General features: G+C 39.3%; 1 protein-coding gene across 13 annotated transcripts in view; it reads right to left on the bottom strand.

The window, feature by feature from the left end:
• The window catches only part of PFKFB4 (6-phosphofructo-2-kinase/fructose-2,6-biphosphatase 4), a 53,231-nt gene that overhangs the window by 9,826 nt on the left and 23,562 nt on the right, over positions 1–19,843 (bottom strand). For all 13 annotated transcript variants that reach the window (XR_005827258.1, XR_005827259.1, XM_040589082.1 and 10 more), the window contains 12 exons: positions 19,402–19,518; positions 15,264–15,360; positions 12,960–13,026; positions 10,620–10,694; positions 9,663–9,719; positions 9,212–9,333; positions 7,276–7,483; positions 6,535–6,681; positions 5,887–5,991; positions 4,096–4,225; positions 3,665–3,727; positions 526–590 (listed from right to left, as the gene is read on the bottom strand). Coding sequence is in view for 11 of the 13 variants with exons in the window: in XM_040589082.1 (XP_040445016.1) it covers positions 526–590; positions 3,665–3,727; positions 4,096–4,225; positions 5,887–5,991; positions 6,535–6,681; positions 7,276–7,483; positions 9,212–9,333; positions 9,663–9,719; positions 10,620–10,694; positions 12,960–13,026; positions 15,264–15,360; positions 19,402–19,518 (1,253 nt within the window). In the remaining 2 variants the exon portion in view is untranslated. The remainder of the gene's footprint in view (positions 1–525; positions 591–3,664; positions 3,728–4,095; positions 4,226–5,886; positions 5,992–6,534; positions 6,682–7,275; positions 7,484–9,211; positions 9,334–9,662; positions 9,720–10,619; positions 10,695–12,959; positions 13,027–15,263; positions 15,361–19,401; positions 19,519–19,843) is intronic.

Here is a 19,843-nt window from a genome sequence, read left to right as displayed (position 1 = left end):
TTCCTTTTCCCCAGTTGTTCTGTTGTATCCCAAGATCTAGTCTTTCTCTCCAGCTTTGGCTTAAAACACAGGTGGCACCATCAATTCCTCTTTTTCATACAACAATGATCACAGTGATAAAAAGCTGATGCTTTCATTATTTACTCTTTCCAAATTAAACGTGGCATTCATAACAACGTACTTTTTGACTGCACCCTACTTCTGCTGAATGACAAAGCCCGGAAGAACTTTATACAGTGGGTTTTTTTACAGTTTATACAGTCAGTTTTTAGACTGACACCATACCTTCAAACTCTCATTCATTTTTTGAAGATAAACTACTCCAGCTAAAGCTTGTATGTAAGATAAATTTGCTCAATAAAAAGGACGGCTTTCTCCCCTCAACAGCAAACCAGTAGTAAAGCTTGAAATGTAAAAATAAATATGTTCTGCTGAGTTATCATAGCATTTCTAATCACAAGGACAGTGGAAATCAGTTCAGCTTGTATATTATATCAAGTTCTCCGATTTGAAAAATATTCTTACCTCGGGTTTATCTCTGTGTGTGTTTACAGCTTCAACATTCAGAAATATAGATTCTACTTTACATCCTGTTGATAGAGAACACATTTTCAGAATTGGTCTGCATTAAAAACGAAGTTCCAGTAAAGATGCAATCTAATTTTGACTTGGTGAAGGTTATGCACTTCCCCTTCTGATTTACAGTAGAATTTCTCAGATTCTGAACAGCTAAAGCTAATGAAATGAATCTATTCCACCAGGATGAACATTATTCTCAATCTGATAAATCCATCTCCTATTCTCATCTTGGCTTTATTATTATTTTCCTTGAAACAAATTTTCATTTTTAAACATACATGAACAACCACAACATTCAGTCAGGAAGTTCTTTCTTGTAACTTTTTTTGACTTTTAAACATCCTACACTTCACAGAATTTCATTGTAATACAGAAGATAAACGTTGCTTTCATTTTTTAGAACAGGAAAATGATTACGAGAAGGTACACTGTGTGTTACTAGCAACCCCCATTCCTCTACATGTGCAAAGCAGTTTTAACTCCAAGCTAAATGGAACCTTAACGTTGACTCCTGAAAAGGAACTTCTTTTCACCCAAAAATGGAAAACTCCAGAGAAACAAGAAAAAGTAAACAGTCAAAGAAACTATTACTCAGGTAGTACAAACTGACCCACTTAATATTACTCAACACACTGTGGTCACGCCATTTGAAGCAATGTCTGCCAAACACTGTCTTATCTCATTTGAATGTGACTTTTATAAGCTACCACTACCCCACACAACATTAATAGGCAAATTCCTCTAACATACCAGAGTCCATGCTCTATCACAAATAGCTTTTCAGATTTTGCTCTCACTTATTTCCTGAAGTTGTTAGACATTCCATAGAATTATTACATGACAGGAAAAGGTGATTTTACTCTTTTTTTTAAAGTGCAGTGTTTTTTTAAGAAAATAAATTTATATAAATATATATATATATAAATAGTAAGGCAAAAATTTGCCCTCCCTTAGGGAAGTTTTTCTGAGAAACTCCATTTATCACAAACACTGTGAGGACTGCAGGAGGGCCAGCACTCGCAGAAATAGTCAAACAGAAAACAGATTTTAAGGGGTAAAACCACACATCTCCTACTGGAAGAGTACCCTAGTCATCCTTCTGTTCACAAATCCACTGTGACCCTTGAGACCAAGCAAAAAACAGCTCTGATTCCTGACGATGGCCGTTACTAAGGACTGGTTACACAGCAGACACTGCCACAGAGTCCTCTCAGTCCCTACTACTAGCCGAGTTGAAGACCTGAAAAAAGTATCATACGGAAAACTTAAAAATAAACTAAACTGACAGGAGTTACTCCATAGTAACTACAAAGAGCATGTTCCCAGCTCATTTTTAATTACTTATGTGCAAGTTCATACCTACAGCAAGATGCATTTTCTCTTCCCTGTGTGCTCCCACACAGACCACTGCTACACTGGATTTTTGGGTAAAAAAAGTCTAATTTATCCTAATCCAACTGTCAGGCCATAACAGATGTTCCCCTACTAAAGATCAGACACTTGGGGTGAGAATGATGCTACCTTCTAATGCCAGGAATAGCAAACACCTAAGGGAGTGTTACCCCAGAACAGGATTGGCTGAAAGGTATTAAACACACAGTGTTTGATCCTTCATCCTGCCTCCCATGAACCAAGCAATACATCAACTTGAAATAATGCTATAGATGAATATGTATAAATAGTTTACATGACCCTTGTATTTTCAGATAGTCAAATTCCAAAAAGTAGGTTGACTGAAATGTGCTAATCAGATATATCAAACACTTTAAGGATAAGGACAATATTTCAGACCACTTTTCCTTCCTCATTTAGTGTGTGAGCAAACACTGCAAACATGCAGGCCCTCTTAAAAATGTATGAGCAGTCACCTGATTTCCCACTATAAAACACAAAAAAAACCAACCCCAAAAGCAACCCCCCAAAAAAACCCTCTCTGTAGAATCAGGCTGAGACTAGCAAGTCAAGAGAATCCAGTTTAAAAAACAATAAGTTTCAACTGTTCTAAATTTTCAAAACTCCAGCCTGTCATGCAAGGCTAGAACAGCAGATGTCACCAAAGCATAGACGGTTCTTACTGTAGGAGGACATTGCAATTACGTGACAAAAATCTCTTCAGACAGATTTCCCAGTGTAACAGCTAGTACTTGTCTCAGCTTTCTTTGAAACCTAACAAAAACAACCAAAGCACAGGTCTAGACTGCTGGTTTTCAAAGCTGATCATCAAAGATAGCTTTGCATTTCTGATAACTCAGCTAGCATTTTTTGACAATCCACTTCCTCATAAACTGTGCAGTTCTCTTTGTAAACTAATCTTCTGAAGTGTGATGAGATATCAGAAGATATAATTAAGTCGTCACTTAAAGAAAATTAACAGGAGGCACATGTCAAGCCGAGGTTGAAACACACACAAAACTTAATTAGCAATGAGCCTAAAACCCAAGAAGTACATGTCACAACCCATAACCCCACACCCCACAAGCTAGCTAAGCAGCAAATCTCAAGTTAAAGCCCCTGAGCTAAGCAGTGATAATGGCTGCTGACAAACTAATGCCAGCAACAACAGATGACCTAAGTTCATATGGTAGTGTGAAGGTCCATGAAAAAAACCACTACAGGAAAAGAGAATAAAGTTATTTAAGGGGAAGGGGAAGATCTTTTGTAAGATGATAAACCTACGTAAATCTGCTTGTCTTCTAAAAAGCAATACCATCAAATATGTCAGTAAAAGCTGAAATCTTACTATACCAGACACGTGTAAACAATATGGATTTGCCAGAAGAATTAGAGAAATAGCATATGAACTGAGTAGAGAAGAAAGTTGTCCACTAGTAGTCACAGTCACTAGAAGTTTCAGGCCTTCACCAATATGTATGTATTTTCTGGCATAATGCAAAGCAAATGTAAAGCAAAGCATTCATTGATTCTTACAAAGCTGTGCAGGCATACATGCAATGTCAAACCTAATTGTTCAGTTATACTTCAAAGCAAAATAAACAAAACCCGTGTTTTAATTTAAATGCTTCACAAACTTTACTGATGACTCTGGACAGTACAGCTGGACTTACATATTCTTAATACTACTTACCATAAGCCACCGGGGTTAGCTTTAAGACGGTATGCAGCGGGCACTTCAGGTAAGGCAGTTGTTCTGCAAAATTGAGCAACAAATTACATATGAAATACAGATTACACGAACACTACCTTTTACATTATGTTACAAGTCAGCCACTTAACTGTCTTTTTATCTGACAGTACATCTGTCTTCTTCCCGAGCATGCAACAGAGATGCTATTCAAACAGAGCTAAAAACAAACATTACAGTATTTCAGATGAGGAGCAGCTCAATAAAAATCAACTACCAAGGTTTCACATCTGGGTCAAATACAAAAGAATTGCAACTGCATACTGGCCTAGCAAACCACCTTGTGATGACAAAGGCAATGGTTAGAATTTACTGTTTGGAACCTTGATCAGTAAATTTTCAAAAATAGACCACTTGTATCAAGGAAGACCTACCTGCAGGCTTGTCAAGAAAATATGCCAGCAAACAGCGCATGACAGCTTGGTGACATATGACAAGCACATTTTCCTGCCTTTCAAGTTCCATAATTACTGGCTCCAGTCTCTGAACAAGGTCTTCATAGGACTGAGCAGGGAGGAGAAATTACACAGCACATTAAAAAGGGAAAACTCTTTGAACAGTACAGATATATACAGTGGATCTTACTTTCAGATTAGTCATCTTCTCAACATTGTATTTGTGCACAAATAACGTAGTAATGATTTTCCTTAAATTAAGAACACAGTCCAGGTCTTCTAGACTATCAAAGAGCATACATATAACAAAACTAACCTCCCTCATGGAAAAGCTTTATTAATTAAATCAGTCACTATGATCAAGAACTTCCACAAAATCCCTAGAATTGAATTCACAGCATCTGCAAATGTACAGGTTAGTCTCACACATTATTTTCCATACCTTGTCTTCAAAAACATCTCTCTTCCAAGCAAGTATCTGTGAAGCCCAGCCCACTGTCAGCATACAAGGAGTTCACAAAACCTGACTTGTTCAGGCTGCCCTTTGAAAACAAACTATGGGCTTGATGAACTGGCCTGGTAATAGCATCCACCATCCCACTAAAAGCCACAAACAAGGAGGCCAGATTTCTCTTGCAACCTGTCCTGCACAGCACGCACACAGTGAATCTGGTGCTGCAGGTAGACAGCAGGATTTCTGCATGGGCATGCTTAAGTTATTCTTCACATGCACAGTAAAGCCGGTGTGCAGAGAACACAGGAGAGGGCAAGGTATGAGCAGAGCAGAAAGCCCTCACTCAAGGCAGGCAGGGAAAGCAGCACTACCGATGGAGGCCTTGGCCAGAGCAGCCCAGCAGTCTCCAGTGAGGCTGTATAAACCCCTGTGACTGGTACCAGGGGTGAAGAAACCACCTTTGACAAATGACTGAGATCAACTAATCACCCCGAGGCAATGAAGGAGTTTGAAACGTTTGTCACCATCCTAGAGGATGACATCAGTTTGGAAAACAAACACTCCTTGTCCAAATGGATTGGGAGAAATTTGCAGCTTAATGACTGCCTCATTAGTAAGAGAGGGGTCACATCCACCAAGAACACTGCTCTTACCACAAGCTGCTCTTAGCGTGGTGATTACTCCTGACTGCCAAGGAAAGAAGACCACAGAGCACTGCTTCCTCCTGATGCAAACATCTTAGCAGCTGGTCCAATTACTCCTCCACCCTGCTGCCCTGAATCCTAAGCCTTTAGCACCCACAGACAGACCGCGTGACCATCTGGTAATTGCTGCACTGTAATGGGTTTGCTTTAGAAAGGCTGTCAACAAGTTATCTTCCCAGAGGCAAGGAGTTTATTAAAGTGAAAACACCAATGTGGCTACAGATTTCCCTAGCATTTCAGCCAGAACTGCATGCAGAACAGACATTATCTACAGCAGGATGAATAGAAAAAGGCAGTCTTGGCAGTATGTTAGCATATGCAATAGTTTCAAGCCTTGCAATCATTTTTCCTGCTTTATCACTGCAGGACCAGCATAGAAACGATGGCCACAAGATCAAAACTCTCAATTGTTTTTCTAAATCTATTGTTTTATTTTTCAAGCCCTGAATCAAATTAAATGGTCTGTGCTCAATCCCTGCAAGCTCCTGTGTGCTTTCCCCTGGAGAAAGGAACCTTTTTATTAATTTAAAAAAAAAAAAAAAATCTTTCCTAAAAGGCCTGTATTCAAACAGACAAGGAAGCCTTCATGTTAAGAGAGAAAAATTAGCATACCTCTCCTTTAGGGTATCTGTATCTGTATTTGTCTTGGTCTCTCAGTGCAAATTCAAGCGGGTAATTTTCCTGTATTTCTTCGTATGTCATTTCTTCACACACTCCCTACAGGTAATAAAAATAATTTAAAGGCATGTATTTTCAGTGGTGTAAAAAGCAGCTCTCACTCTTAAATAAAGTCATACATAAACAACCCTTAACAATTGTATTTTGTTACTCTGACACTTAATGACAAAATTCTCACATTGTGATGAACAGGACACTCAGCTGGATGTGGTTACAAGGAAACATTAAATTCCTACACAAATGAAGTTGCAAGGTCAAATTTCATCTATTGCACCTGCTTATGTGTTACAGGTGCAGTTGGAAAGTGCCAACTAGCAACACCCACCTACCAAAAATTTCATATCATCGTGGCTTCTACAAGGGAATGTTTTACTGGGAAAGAATAACCAAGACTAAATTAATTATGGCAAAATGTAACAAAATATTTCGCCTTGTGAACAGGAACTAACAACTTTTCCGGCCACTAGAATAAGCTTAAATTACTTTCTATCCCATAAAAGGCATATCATTACAAAATGAAGTACAACTTTCATCCCTAGCAAACAAAGCAACTTACTAGACATTTAGAAAAGAAGAACTTACTGCATCAATCTCATTCAAAACCTTCCACTGCTCATAAGGCACTCCCAAGGCTTCAGCAGTCTGAATTGTCCTTTTCATCTGGCTGGTCCAAACTTTCAGATCTTTGATATTCTGTTCATTAATAAATTGTGCCAAGCTTTTGGCAAACTGAAAGAAAAACCATGAGACAATGGATGAGGGCTCAGAGCCAACACATTGCACTCAATTTGGAACACACAGGCTCTAGCCTTTGTAAACTCATTACAACTTTTCCAAAAGGCTCTGTCAAAGTTTCTGCTAAAAAATACAATATATTCCATCCATTAAGGCAAGAGGGACAGGAAAGGAAAGGAGTACAAGGAAAACACAAGTTTCCTGCAGTTCCTTCTTTAGTTCATCTTTACCTCCATGAATTTTCCTTTCAGCTTTAACTTGTGAACCTTCCCAATTATCCAACAAGTCAGCATTTTACAAAAATACAGTCAAAAAATAAAGCCCTCTTGATAACTGCTTTGTGGTGTAGCATAAAAAGGAATTTCAACCACAGAATGACAGATAGCTAACAGAGAACATAAAAAAATCACAACACACAAAGTGTGTCCATCCAGTTTCCACTACCCACCTACGCAACTAAAAAAATCCCTCTTAAATATATTAAGAGGAAAAAGGTGTAGAGGAAGAAAGCTGTAACTACACAGAACAAACTGTACACGTGCATAGATACACACAAAATGCAGTCACACTTGTGCAGGAGGTACGTACTTCTTTCCCCCTGACAGACAGTCCAGGATCTCCTCCTATTCTCCCTTTCAGATTGAGTTCACTTTCTCCATGTCGACAGAGGTAGATTGATCGAGGAGTCACATGGATATTCATGAGGTAGTAGACAATCCGGCTCTGAATGTGATCCATTACTCTGTTCACAAGGTAACTCCTTCCGACATCCATAATTTTAATATAAGAAAGATCCCTTTCACGAGCAAACAAAAAAATTATGCAGGATTCCACAGCTTGTGTTAGCATGTACCACAATCTTCCCAGCCTCTTTCTCATTATAAAACTAAGGGGCAACAAGCCAAAGCAATAAGCAAACCCTCAATTACCCACAGAATATGCATTAGTCCCAACAAACTGCGAAAAACAAACAAAGGTACAGGATGAACTCTATTCCTTTCACATGTAAGCTGCTCACATCACTTTCTTTTCTGTTCCCTTTACTTGCACTTTGTCTCTCAAATCTAGATTCCATCCTTGGAAAACTACTGTCCTCCCACTGAAAGGAAGATTCAATGCAGTCATTGAACTTTGGTAGCTTCAATAAGATATCCAGGTATTTTATGATACCAGGTTATTTTTCTCCAGGTTACAAACACTTCCCCCACAGCAAGTATTTGTCCGATTGCACCCAGGGGCCAAAAGACAAGGCCACTATTTACCCCCCTCAGTTAAATCTTCCAGAAAAACTACAGCAGCAGAAGCCTCAGGGACTAGCCTGAAGCAAGATGTTTTCTCAGCCGCTCTGTCAACAACTATTCATTAACAGTAGAATCAGATTGGTTTGGCTTGGAAAGGACCTTAAAGATCACCTAATTCCAACCCCCATGCCTGCCATGGACAAGGACACAATTACAGTACTGTAATTTACCTCACCACTACCTTCTCTCAGCATCAGACAGGTTATAATTGCAAATGTTCACAGCTTATCCCTTCTCATCTGCGCTATAATTTCATACATATATATACACTATATAATAGTATGGAGGAGGAAGAAAGTCTAATAACTGAAAATAATGACTATTGGTTTCTAGATATGCATCACACCACAATAAAACAAAAAAACTTGTAATAAAACCAAATCGAGGTGATGAGAAGCAAGCATCATCACCTCATCTCTGATAGCATTCTTTGGAGTTAATCATTACTATTTCACCCAGGTACATCCATTAGGTCCATCACAGAAATTATATGCATGAACTGATCTGATTGAATCAGCTTCACGCTGCTTACATGCAATTACACTAAAACACAGCACAGCCTTCTCCATAGCACTTGTCCTGAAACAAACCAAGTGCACCTGGTATGAGTGCAGCCAAAATCGCACACTGAAATGCTGGACTCTAGCAAGAAAAACAGGGCTCCTCCTCACATGGTTCATCCCTACTTTACTTTCAGCTGTTGAAAGTGAATGAGAAACAGATGAATGCTTTGGCATGAGGGCAAATAATCTACCTCAAAGTTTCTCACAGCCCTGCATCTGCAGAATAATTTGCAAGCACAAATAAATAAATTTAGAAGTCACATTTTTAAGATTGATGTGGTCAAAATTGATCTTAGCCATGTCAACAATCTGATCTCCTCTACATACTGAAAAACCAAGTAACAATCAACCGCTACAGCAAGTCTGGAAAAAATTCTAAATGCTGATTCTATCCCAGAAGAACCATACCATTCTCCAAGTGGGAAAAATCAAAAAGAATATTATCCCAGAGTAGATTTGTTAGCCAATTTTCCTCAAGCAAACAAGTTTCCAGGCAGTACACCTAGAGTCAATTTTCTCTAATTTGCCAAAGGAAAGAGAGCTCAAGCAGTTAAAAAAACATGACTAGAAAGCCCTAGCCCCCAATACAGGATGCTCCATCCCCTAAGGAAACATCTTAAAATAACCCACTTGTGATCACAGTATTATTTCACCACTTACTTGTCAAGAGTTTCATCTAGTGTCTCATATGAGTTCTTGTAGCACTCTATTCTTTTCATGAAGTCTTCTGTTGCTTCATCATTACTACAATCAACATAGTCAGGACTACCCAGCTTCACTTGCTGTTTAAAATAACAACATGACAGCGGTACATAAGTTTCTTTCCCTTTTTAACAGCTTAAAGCTTAAAAGCTTAAAGAAATAGGAAGGGTGAGAACACAACACAGAAACTTACTTTCCGGTTGTTAATTACAATATATGTAAAGCGGAAAGAGCTATTCTTTATAGAATTAAACTTCTAAGTTACTATACACATGGACAGGAAAATAAATGAAATGTTCCATTAACGGGAGCTAATGTGTTTTTTGCTACTGGAAGTTCTTATAATGTACTTCTGAAAATGCAGAGCTACTTTAACCTCTTGACTTAAAGCAAACTTTGCTATACTCACCACAATGTTTGCAGCAATGACCTCTGGATCTACGCATACTGACTCAACAAAAAATGTCTTCAGTCCAAATGGGAAGTCGCATACAGAAGGAAGAAAGGAAGAGGGGAAGAGAGAAGATGCATTAAAACACCTCTGGAGACTAACACACATGAGCACTATGGTGCTCACTTCCATGCTAACCCCTTTTCAACAGCCAAACGTTAAACTTCCCTCCATTTACTCAGAAGGTTTCTCCAGACCCTCTCATCGGCAGTTGTTGGCTTACCATTCCCTAAAGCATCATGCTCTATACTCATTCCCGCAACAGTGCTTCTAAGTGGAAAAATTTTGCAGCAAGAAAAATTTATGACAGAAGCGGAAAAAGTAAATGCAGAGGATGCAAGTTCAGCCACACAAACAGTAACTACTGTTTCTGAAATAGTAATTTAGAAGTCTTTCAATGAATGGAGTAGCCTCACTGGAAAAGAGGTTTGTGTTTTGCTCTCTCAAAGATTTATGGAGAAGCAAGTTTAGAGGAAATGAAAGATTACCGGAGAACAGCTAAACACAAAACAATCCTGTACAAAAGGCAGAAAGCCACGGAAAGTTTTTAGTTTGTACAGAACTAACACAGAATTCTCTATGTGTTTCTGCAGCAAAATCCTGAACTGCACTAAGAACCATATTTTAAATAATTCTGGCTGACAGTATACTCAGAACTGCAGGCCCCAGATGACAGAATTGAAGCCATAGCATAAAAGAGATTAACTTCAAAGAGTATAAACATTAAAACTAAGAAAAATGAGGACTGGGTGACTTTTAATCACAAACAATGCTTGAGAATGCAAAACCTAGTATTGACTAAACATCTAGGAAGGACGTGGCTTATGTTAGTGCACTTCTTAACTCAAGAATACAGGTAAGAGCAAAACTATCACTGCCTTACTTGCTCAGGTGTTACTTGAAACTTTGACTCACTTTATATCCATTTTCTTCACCAAATTTGTAGATAGTTTCTCTACGTTCTCGAGTTGTGTTTGTAGCATCAAAGACCTAGGAGTAATTATGGTGGGGAAGAGAGAAAGGAATTAAAAAAGCATCACAGCTTGTGAAAAGCACTGTGTTACTAACAAAAAAAATAAGGGTTCAAATCCCTCAGTGTGAAGGAAAGCAACGAAAACACTTCTCCTTCCCTCTATGTCAACATGTTCAACAGGAAAACACAAGACATTCCTACTTTACGCACATGATTTTCTAAATACTAAAAAAAGACTAATATTTTGAAAGCACTACCAGCAGAACACTACTTGGAAGAAGCAACCAGAATTTCAGTCTAACACATAATACAGGACAGAATCTTCCTCCTGGCCTGTATCAGCATTGCATACTAATGCACAATTCTGGTGATTTGACCCTGGCTGAATACCAAGTGCCCACCAAAGCCACTCTATCACTCCCTCAATCAGACAGGAGAAAAAATACAATGAAAGGCTCATGGGTTGAGGTCACTCAGCAATTACTGTCATGGGCAAAACAGACTTGACTTGGGGAAAATTAGTTTAATTTATTACCATTCAAATCACAAATAACACCTTCCCCCCACCCCTCCCTTCTTCATGGGCTAAACTTCCTTCCTGAATTCTCTACCTCCTCCCCACCAGCAGCAGAGGGGGATGGGGAATGGTAGCTGAGGTCAGCTCATCACAGGCTGTCTCTGCCACTCCTTCCTCCTCAGGGGGAGGCTCCTCGCACTCTGTCCCTGCTCCAGCGTGGGGTCCCTCCCACAGAAGACAGTTCTCCATGAACTTCACCAATAGGAGTCCTTGCCACGGGCTGCAGTTCTTCATGAACTGCTCCAGCATGGGTCCCTCCCATAGTGTCTCCCACGGGGCAATCCTTCAGGAACAGACTGCTCCAGCAGTGGGTCCCTGCAGGGTCACAAGTCCCGCCCAGCAAGCGCGCTTCAGCCATGGGCTTTTCTCTGCACAGGTCTACCAGTTCTCCAGAGAACCAGCTTCAGTGCAGGCCTCCCACGGGTCACAGCCTCCTCCAGGCACCCACCTGCTCTGGCGTGGGGTCCTCCCCGGGCTGCAGGTAGGTAACTGCTGCACTGTTAACCTCCGCGGGCTGAGGGGGACAGCCCGCCTCACCACAGCCTTCACCACAGGCTCCAGGGAAACCTCTGCTCCAGCGCCTGGAGCACCTCCTCTCCTTCTCCTTCTTCACTGACCTGGGTGTCTTCTCTCACATTATCTCACTCCTCTCTTCTGCTGGCACAGACTTTTTTTTCCCCCTTCTTAAATGTGCTGTCCCAGAGGTGCTACCCAGGCTCGGCCTTGGCCCGTGGTGGGTCCATCTTGGAGCCAGCTGGCATCAACATTGGACATGGGGGAAGCATCTCGCATCTTCCCACAGAAGCCACCCCTGTAGCCCCCCACTACCAAAACCTTACCATGCAAACTCACTACAATAGTTCTTTAGTGAACTTATACCACACAAAAGATGCTGCAATCAATATGGTATTCAAAATGTAAGTGTAAGCTTTTAAAGGGCGGAAGATCTGCAAGACTTGTAAATCCTGTCCATGAATTACAAGATACATGCAGACATTTTTCTAAGAACTTATGTTTAGCTCTGAACACACCAGTGTTTTACCTTAGTATGAAGTTTACCACAATACAAAGTTTACCTCATGTCCCCAGTAAAACTTGTAACTATAGAATGGTTTTCCCTGATTAGCTAATGAAAACACAAGAGTTGTGTCAGCAGTCTTAAGAAAAACAATGTTATGCAAATTGATGTGAATATGCAACATCAATAGTTGAAGAGCTGATGTTTTGCATCCCATTATTAAATACTCAGATTTGTAACAATTTACTCTTGAGTTTCTCCTGCTCTCTTCAGAGATTTCCCATGTCAGTAACACAACTGCCAAGCAACAGCCAGGATGCTTTCTGTTCAGTCTTTACCTTTCACTTGAAACACCAGACTATCAAATTGAAACACAAGTGCAACCAAAGCAGATGTGTACATTATACAGTACATTATGTACAGCGGAGAGAAGGGGGACATTTTTCTGGGTGTTACCCCACTCAGAAATTTAACCCCTCAAATCACAAACGTGGCTGCTTAATATGGCATCATCTCCCTGAACTTAAGTAATCCTTTCACTGCAGATCTAACATATAACTCCCAAAGAAAAAAAACAAAACTGATATACTGAAGAGATATCAGAATTACTTGGGCTGTATATTATCCAGCAGACACCCAGTTTGTAGGGAAGCATCTTAAGAATGTGTCTTCCAACAAGAAACTTACAGCCACGTGCCCGTTTTCTTCACTGAGGTACTGTCGGACGTCATTCAGCGCTGCTAAGGCACACCGTCTTAAAAATGAAAAAGAGTAAAACTCAAATGCTAGTTAAAGTCATTTAATTAACGCACTTTTGCATTGTGATCAAAGTGCCCTGCAAGTGTTAAGACAGTATCTCTCAAAAACATGTATTTTTTAATCAGCCCACACACACAAAACATGGGAAAACCAACAGAGGTCAACGAAGCTATACTAAGGAAATGTGGTCACAGCTACCTGTCTGGGGAAAAAAAAAAAAGACCTGCCTAGTGCTCCTCTGTGCAACTGATAAAACTATACATCACCACAGAATACCCACCAACTTTGCTGACCCCATTAAACTTTCACTGACCTAAAATAACATCACTGAATCATCCCTGAAACTGTACTCTTTTCCCAATTACCTATTCATAGATATTGGCATCTTAAATGGATCCTGAAAGAGGGAAAAAATAAATCAACTTAAGGCTTTTATCTTGTGGCCCTAAGTTAAAGCGGAAAGACGACTATTTTTCAGTAATCTACTTCCCTCTCTTTTTGACTATTATGTAAAAATAGCTTATTTTAACAAAATTTGTTAGAACAAGAGCAAAACAAAGTTAGCATCATGTATTAGGGAAGAGGTGGAAATAACACCCCATTATAGTCACCAACCCAATGTAATTAGTACTGGAGACCATTGATGACACAGATACCAGAAAACCCCACCTCTCCATACTTTACACTTGTATTAAATCTGGAGAATAAATTCATTTGCAACTTTCCTATTTCCCCAGCATTAGTATTATCTTCAAAGTCCACCATGATCTCTAACACAATGAACAATACTGGAGGGCAACATTAACACTGTACACAATTTACTCACAGAACAAAGCCCCATTTATTTCCAGTGAGTACAGCCTTTTTCAGTACCAACATAATAACCTGTCCATTTCAACAGCCTTTCCATGCATTATTGCTCTGTTCCGACTTCCAGACTGAAATGCATAACTCTTCTCTTACATTTGCCAAATTCTGCACGCACAGCCTTATCTTAAAAGAAAAATGAGGGCTTTTCAATCCTGACAGTATTTCCACATTAGCATGGTTAATAGATGTCAGGAACAGATGCATCAGTCAAGTCTTCACTAAATAAATATATACCCTCTTTAGTCATTGCTAACTAGGCAGATGAGCTCACACAGCCCATTTCATGTTACATTCTCCACCATTTAGTCTAACAGGTGACACAGAAGTACGTCAAACAGTTTGGCTCTACCTCCAAGCAAAAGGTAGGGGCTTGCAAGACTAATGCACCTCATATCTGCTCTTTGGTCCCGAAGGATTAGGAGGTTCTCATGTAAATTGTTCTCCTTTGACATTAGCAATACTCAGTTGCTGCTAAAGGGGAAAGGGAAGAGAGAACACAGACAGACAGCCACAAAAGAAAGTGCAGACAGTAGGGAAGTCCAGACATTTTTGATGCTCGAGCTGAAGCAATTACGAACAATATACTCTGTATTTTAAAAAGCCTAAACAAATCACACTTCTGATCCTTCTTATTTCATACTGCACACTCTTAAATGTTTTCCTGAACATAGTAAAAAGGACAATGAATGGTGAAGAAAATAAAAGACCTTCCCATTTGACCTTCTGTAAGAAAGAGGTAGCTCCCTCTTGCTCTGACCTTCTCTTCATCTACCCCTTTCTTCTCAAGGTCTTTCTTCTACATTAAAGCAAAGCCTCTTTCCAGACAAGACAGGAGTTCTCAAGTGCTTCATCTGGGCACAGGTGTTCACACCTGCATAGCATTAGCAAAACATGACAATTTTTGAGGCAGTGCACTGATTGACTGCATGAAGCACCTGCATGGTGGCCAAAAAGACAACTTCAGGGAGACAACAATAGTGTTTCATTCCCACTCATTTGAACAGATAATGACAAATAGGTTCAAAGTGCTCCAAGCAAAAAATTCCAGTACACAAACGAAAAAGAAAAGCAGTTATATGGGTTTATTTTTTCTTCTATATGATCAAAAAAAAAAAGCTCTAAAATGGCATTTTAGGAATTAGACAGAAGAAAGTCACATCCATTAGCTGATACCTTATGAAGAGGTAATAAAAATAAAAACCTTCTCTAGAACTTCTTTTTCTTGACATTTTATGCAGCAGTCTCTTAAGAGTCTTCCTGAACATACAAAAATACAACTTAAAGAAGTCTCTAAGAGCAAATTACATAGAGTACCATTTCAATACGATTAGCATTGTGCAGCTAAACACATTCAAAACTTACTTCCTGATTTTCAATCCTTCTTCATTGTCAGGCAGGAAGAATTCAAAAGATTTATACTTTTTCACCAAATCTCGACGATACTGACCAACATTAAATTCTGCCAAGAAGAAACCAGTATTAGTGGGAACTAATGACATTCAAGTAAAAAGGACAAAAATTATGACAGCTTTGAAATCCAACTACCTGCAAGGATAAAATAATTTACCATGTATAAAATCAATGTATCATACTACTTACTGTGTTTTGGGGGGGATTGTTTGTTTTTAAGCGTATAAACAACAAATCATGGAAATGGCAAAAGAACATTTGGGCTCTTGGTAGCTCCAATGGAGTCACTTGGCCATACTAATGTGCCTCTTGCCTACCAACAAAAAGAAACTCCTTTCCCCTTTTGCAGGGGTGGTTGGAAGTCTATGTCAGTAGTCTACAAAGAACTAATAATAATCTATCTTTTCTTCTGTGTATATGTGCAGTGAAATAGTATTTTGACAGCACCCCCCAAAACTTTCAGCTCATATTTAAGCAAGGAAGAGCTCTGAATAGAACGAACCAGTCTTGCTTTTGATAAACAAAACTTGAAATTCAAGTTGTGGAAACATTTTTTCAGAACCCTGCTCCAGTATTTCAGTTCCTTAATGATCAGTACATACCTGTTCATTTATTTAAAAAAAATGCTTAAGCTATAACAAAAAAAAAAAAAAAACCACAAACCCCCAAAAAACACCAACCAAACAAAAAAACCCTACACACACACATTTAAAAAATCAGAAGCATTGAACATAATCTTACTGTGATCTCTTTAACAGTGGCCAAAGAAAACTGTTCCTTCTCTGGGCAAAGGTCCATCGATAGGTCTACAGCCAGACAGACACACATCACAACATCAGATATGGGATGAGGGCAAAGCGGTTCTGTTTTGCCACACAGCAGACAATGACACTGTTCCCTGACAAACTTAATTCAATAGCTCTGCAAGTAGGTCTCTGAAATGCAATTAATGTTTAAGCTGTTTCTGACCTACATGTTTTCTCTGCTGAACTGCAAAGCATTTTTTATTTTAACATTAGACCAAACTGAAGTATTCTGTTTGAGAAGCTGCCAAGGTGTAACTACTTGCCAGACTTAAATTCTGGAAAGAGGAAAAGAAGTAGTAGGCAATTGCAGAGTTGTAGCTAAGAAAAAAAGACATAGGATAAAAGATCTCAGCCATCAGCTGTCATATATAGATTGCTGTTGGGATTGGGAGCAGAGGATAAAGAAGTAAAATATAAGTTTTGTTGGAATTCAACAATGTTAATGTAATTTTTTTTTGTGGTCAACTGTATGACATGGATTATAGTACAATCCAGATTATTCTGTGAAAGGTTTAATGAACACTAACTACCCACACTGGCTAGACGAGAAGGTGGCTACTTGTAAGAAAAACAGAAGATGAAGTTCAGATGGCCAGTGTTGTCAGGCAACAGCCCTTTAAAAATCAAAATTAATTAATTTTGTAAGAAAGAATAGTTACTTCAAGAGGGTCATGCATGGCAAAGGAAAAAGTGCTATCTAGTGGGACAATCTTCAGCCTTTTTTATTAGCATCCCCCCCACGGAAGTTTCACAAAGCTAACTGGCATCACAACTACCACACAGCCAGAACTATTCAAAAAAGATTCCCAAAGTTTAGTATCTAAAAACCACATTGCAACACAGCTCTATTCAGGCATCTAATTGACCTCACTTCCTTTAAAAAGCCCATACAAAAGTCCTTTGTATTTTTAACCATTTCACATCCTAAATGACAGAGGATTTTAGAAGGAATAAAAGAAAACACAGAAGTGATGGCTCAAATGATTCAACTAACATCAACCCTGGGCTATTCACCTCCATTTTCTGTTACTGAACTCTCCAGCTTGCTTAATGTATGGTATGTTATGCTAAAAGGTGGCATTTATCTTTTCTCTGGTTTACAGATCATCATCATTTTAACTACCTGTCTCAGAAAATAAGAATACTCACTATATTAAGCACACACTAATTTGAAGACATCAAGAGCCAAAGGGTAACAGATGTTAGGCCTAATTGATACTTACAATGTATCAATTCAGTCCCAATCAACTGGAAGCATTAACAATGTGTCAACTATTCGCTCAGTCAGCGAGGTATTTTAAATTGATTTCAGCTTCAGTAAAACTGCACCACTGACAACAAACAACAGTAAAGGACCTGTGGTTTTCCAAGAAAATCCCAAGTCACCCTTTCTAACAAAGACAAACCATAACCAGCAACCTGGGATAGAAGCTCATATGGTAACTTTATGTTGTATACTTTTGAAAAATTAGGCAGTAACACCCTCACTATTTTTTATTAAGCACAAGTGCACGTGTTTTCTGAGGTGCTACTCACAGTAGCCCACGGAACTCTTCCTATATCTGAAGCAGACCACCTCTACCTATTTTACTGTATTTGGGATATATTCATCCAAGCATGAACCAGATGTGGCCAGTATCTTGTTTGTCATCCAATACTGGATTCCTGCTTTTCAAAGTTCACACAGTCAAATGCTCAACACAATGACGTATAAATAAAACATACATTTTATCAGCTTTATAGGCTAACCTATTTAGACTGTTAATTCTGTTTCAGCCAAATGGATAAAACTGAAGTCCCCAAAGATCTGTTACTGCTCACCAGAAGGGTTATACTGTGTGAAAACAGTCAAAACTCAAGCGATAGTTTGAGGGTTTGCTGGATTTAAATTATGTAACGTATCCTCCCTAACTGTGGATAACTGGCTAGCTGAAAAAAGGTCTCATAGACATAGTCCAGCTGGCTGGACAAAAATGCACATCACTCTCAGCTTATCTGAAGTAAAGCAAAATACACTGTCTTTGGCTGTTTTTGTTACACAATAACAGGAAGATTTCGGTGGGAAAAGAATGTTGCAGGTGGGAACAGATAACTACAGAAGAGAAACTAGGGGCGGGCTTGGTATTTAGGCAACGAACCAACAATGAGCTTAACTTTTGTAATATGTATGAGCCAATTATAACAAGGCATAAAAGGTGACTGTAAGGTACAATAAACGAAGTCTGCTGATCACTCATATTGAGCGACTGTGTCTTCCCTCCATCGCGACACCTAACCTCTTGTCTAAATAAAGCGTATTAGACAAGATTCTAAGAGCTTAAGCAAATACCAACTCAAAAAGCTATACCCTAGAACCAAAACGCAGTTTAAATGTTGGCCAGAACTCTTCATCTTGACTTCTTGGAGGTACTAGGAAATACATCTTTGACAATCCAGCCAAAAGTCTACACTTTAAGTATGATCTAATATGTTTAACGTTATTTAAGTGATTAACAGGTCATAACTATAAAACTGCCATTACTGCACCAGACACAAAATCACAGACCACTAAAACTGTATTTTTCTTCTACAGAGGTAAAAGGAAAAGGCAGGGAAGATGGCTGTTCAGATTCTCAAATGTACTTAGGTCTTGTTTACTTGTTGATCCGGGCCTACAAGATACCACAGGAGCTCCAGAATGAGAGCAGCCAGGTCCTTGGCATAGCCAATTTGAGCCATCATTTCCCACTCAAAATACATATAGAAGTACTTAAGAGAGTGGCAACAAGTAGCTGCTTCAGTTCCTTGGGTTCTTAATATTCAAAGAGCTGTAGCTTATTCCACAAATGCAGTTAAACAAAGAGGCTAACAGAGAATTATACGCTGCACAAAGTTCACAGACAGAAGATGGAGAAGTCAGAACTTTAACCCAGAAGTTTTTTCTGCTTGTCCACTTGTTTCCCTTTCATCCACATAAAGGGGAAAGACAAAAAGGAGGGGGGGGGGGGGGGGGAGGGGGGTAAGACATCTGAAGAACCAAAGCGTTAAGGGACAAGGGCAAAAAATTGATCTAGGCACCTGGCCCGCTCCTGCAGCAGAACAAGGAAGTAAATGAACATTCACCGGATTTTGATTAATTCTAAACAGAACAGAGAGCCTGTGTATGCTATTGCTTAGAAATAAGTTAACAAAGCAGACACGACTTTAATTAGACAAACTTGGCAACAAAATTACTGGGAATTAGGTTTATAAAACACCTAACATCTGTCCTGTTCTTCAGATTTAAATAAAAGCAAATCCATCACCTTTTGTAGGCACTCCAATCCAATTTAAATAGCGTGTCAGCTTCTTCGAGATGTAGGTTTTTCCTCTTGCTGGGAGACCCACCATGACAATCAGAGTAGGACAGTTGGTCATGCATACTGAAACAGAAAAATAGAAAACTAGGATTTACCATTATCATTCCCACAAAGCAAAGGCTTATATTGCAGCAGAACATTACAATCCATGTGCTCTCTGAGGAAGTGACCGTTCAAGCAGCTCATGCATGGTGTTTCATTATTTCAGGGGGGTTCTTCAGGAATGCAGTTCAGCTAACCAGGTTTCTTATGCTGTGTTGAATTTTGGAAAGGCGAGTCAGTGGTAGTGCAACGCTGGACATGTGAGTTGTACACAGGCAGAAGACAAGGAACCTATGTACTTGCATACATGTTCTAAGGCATACAAAAACGATTCCAAAAAAAGGAC

Source organism: Falco naumanni, chromosome 4 (genome assembly GCF_017639655.2).
Source record: "Falco naumanni isolate bFalNau1 chromosome 4, bFalNau1.pat, whole genome shotgun sequence".
In the NCBI taxonomy this organism is placed as follows: domain Eukaryota; kingdom Metazoa; phylum Chordata; class Aves; order Falconiformes; family Falconidae; genus Falco; species Falco naumanni.
This window is presented reverse-complemented; position numbering and strand designations above follow the sequence as displayed.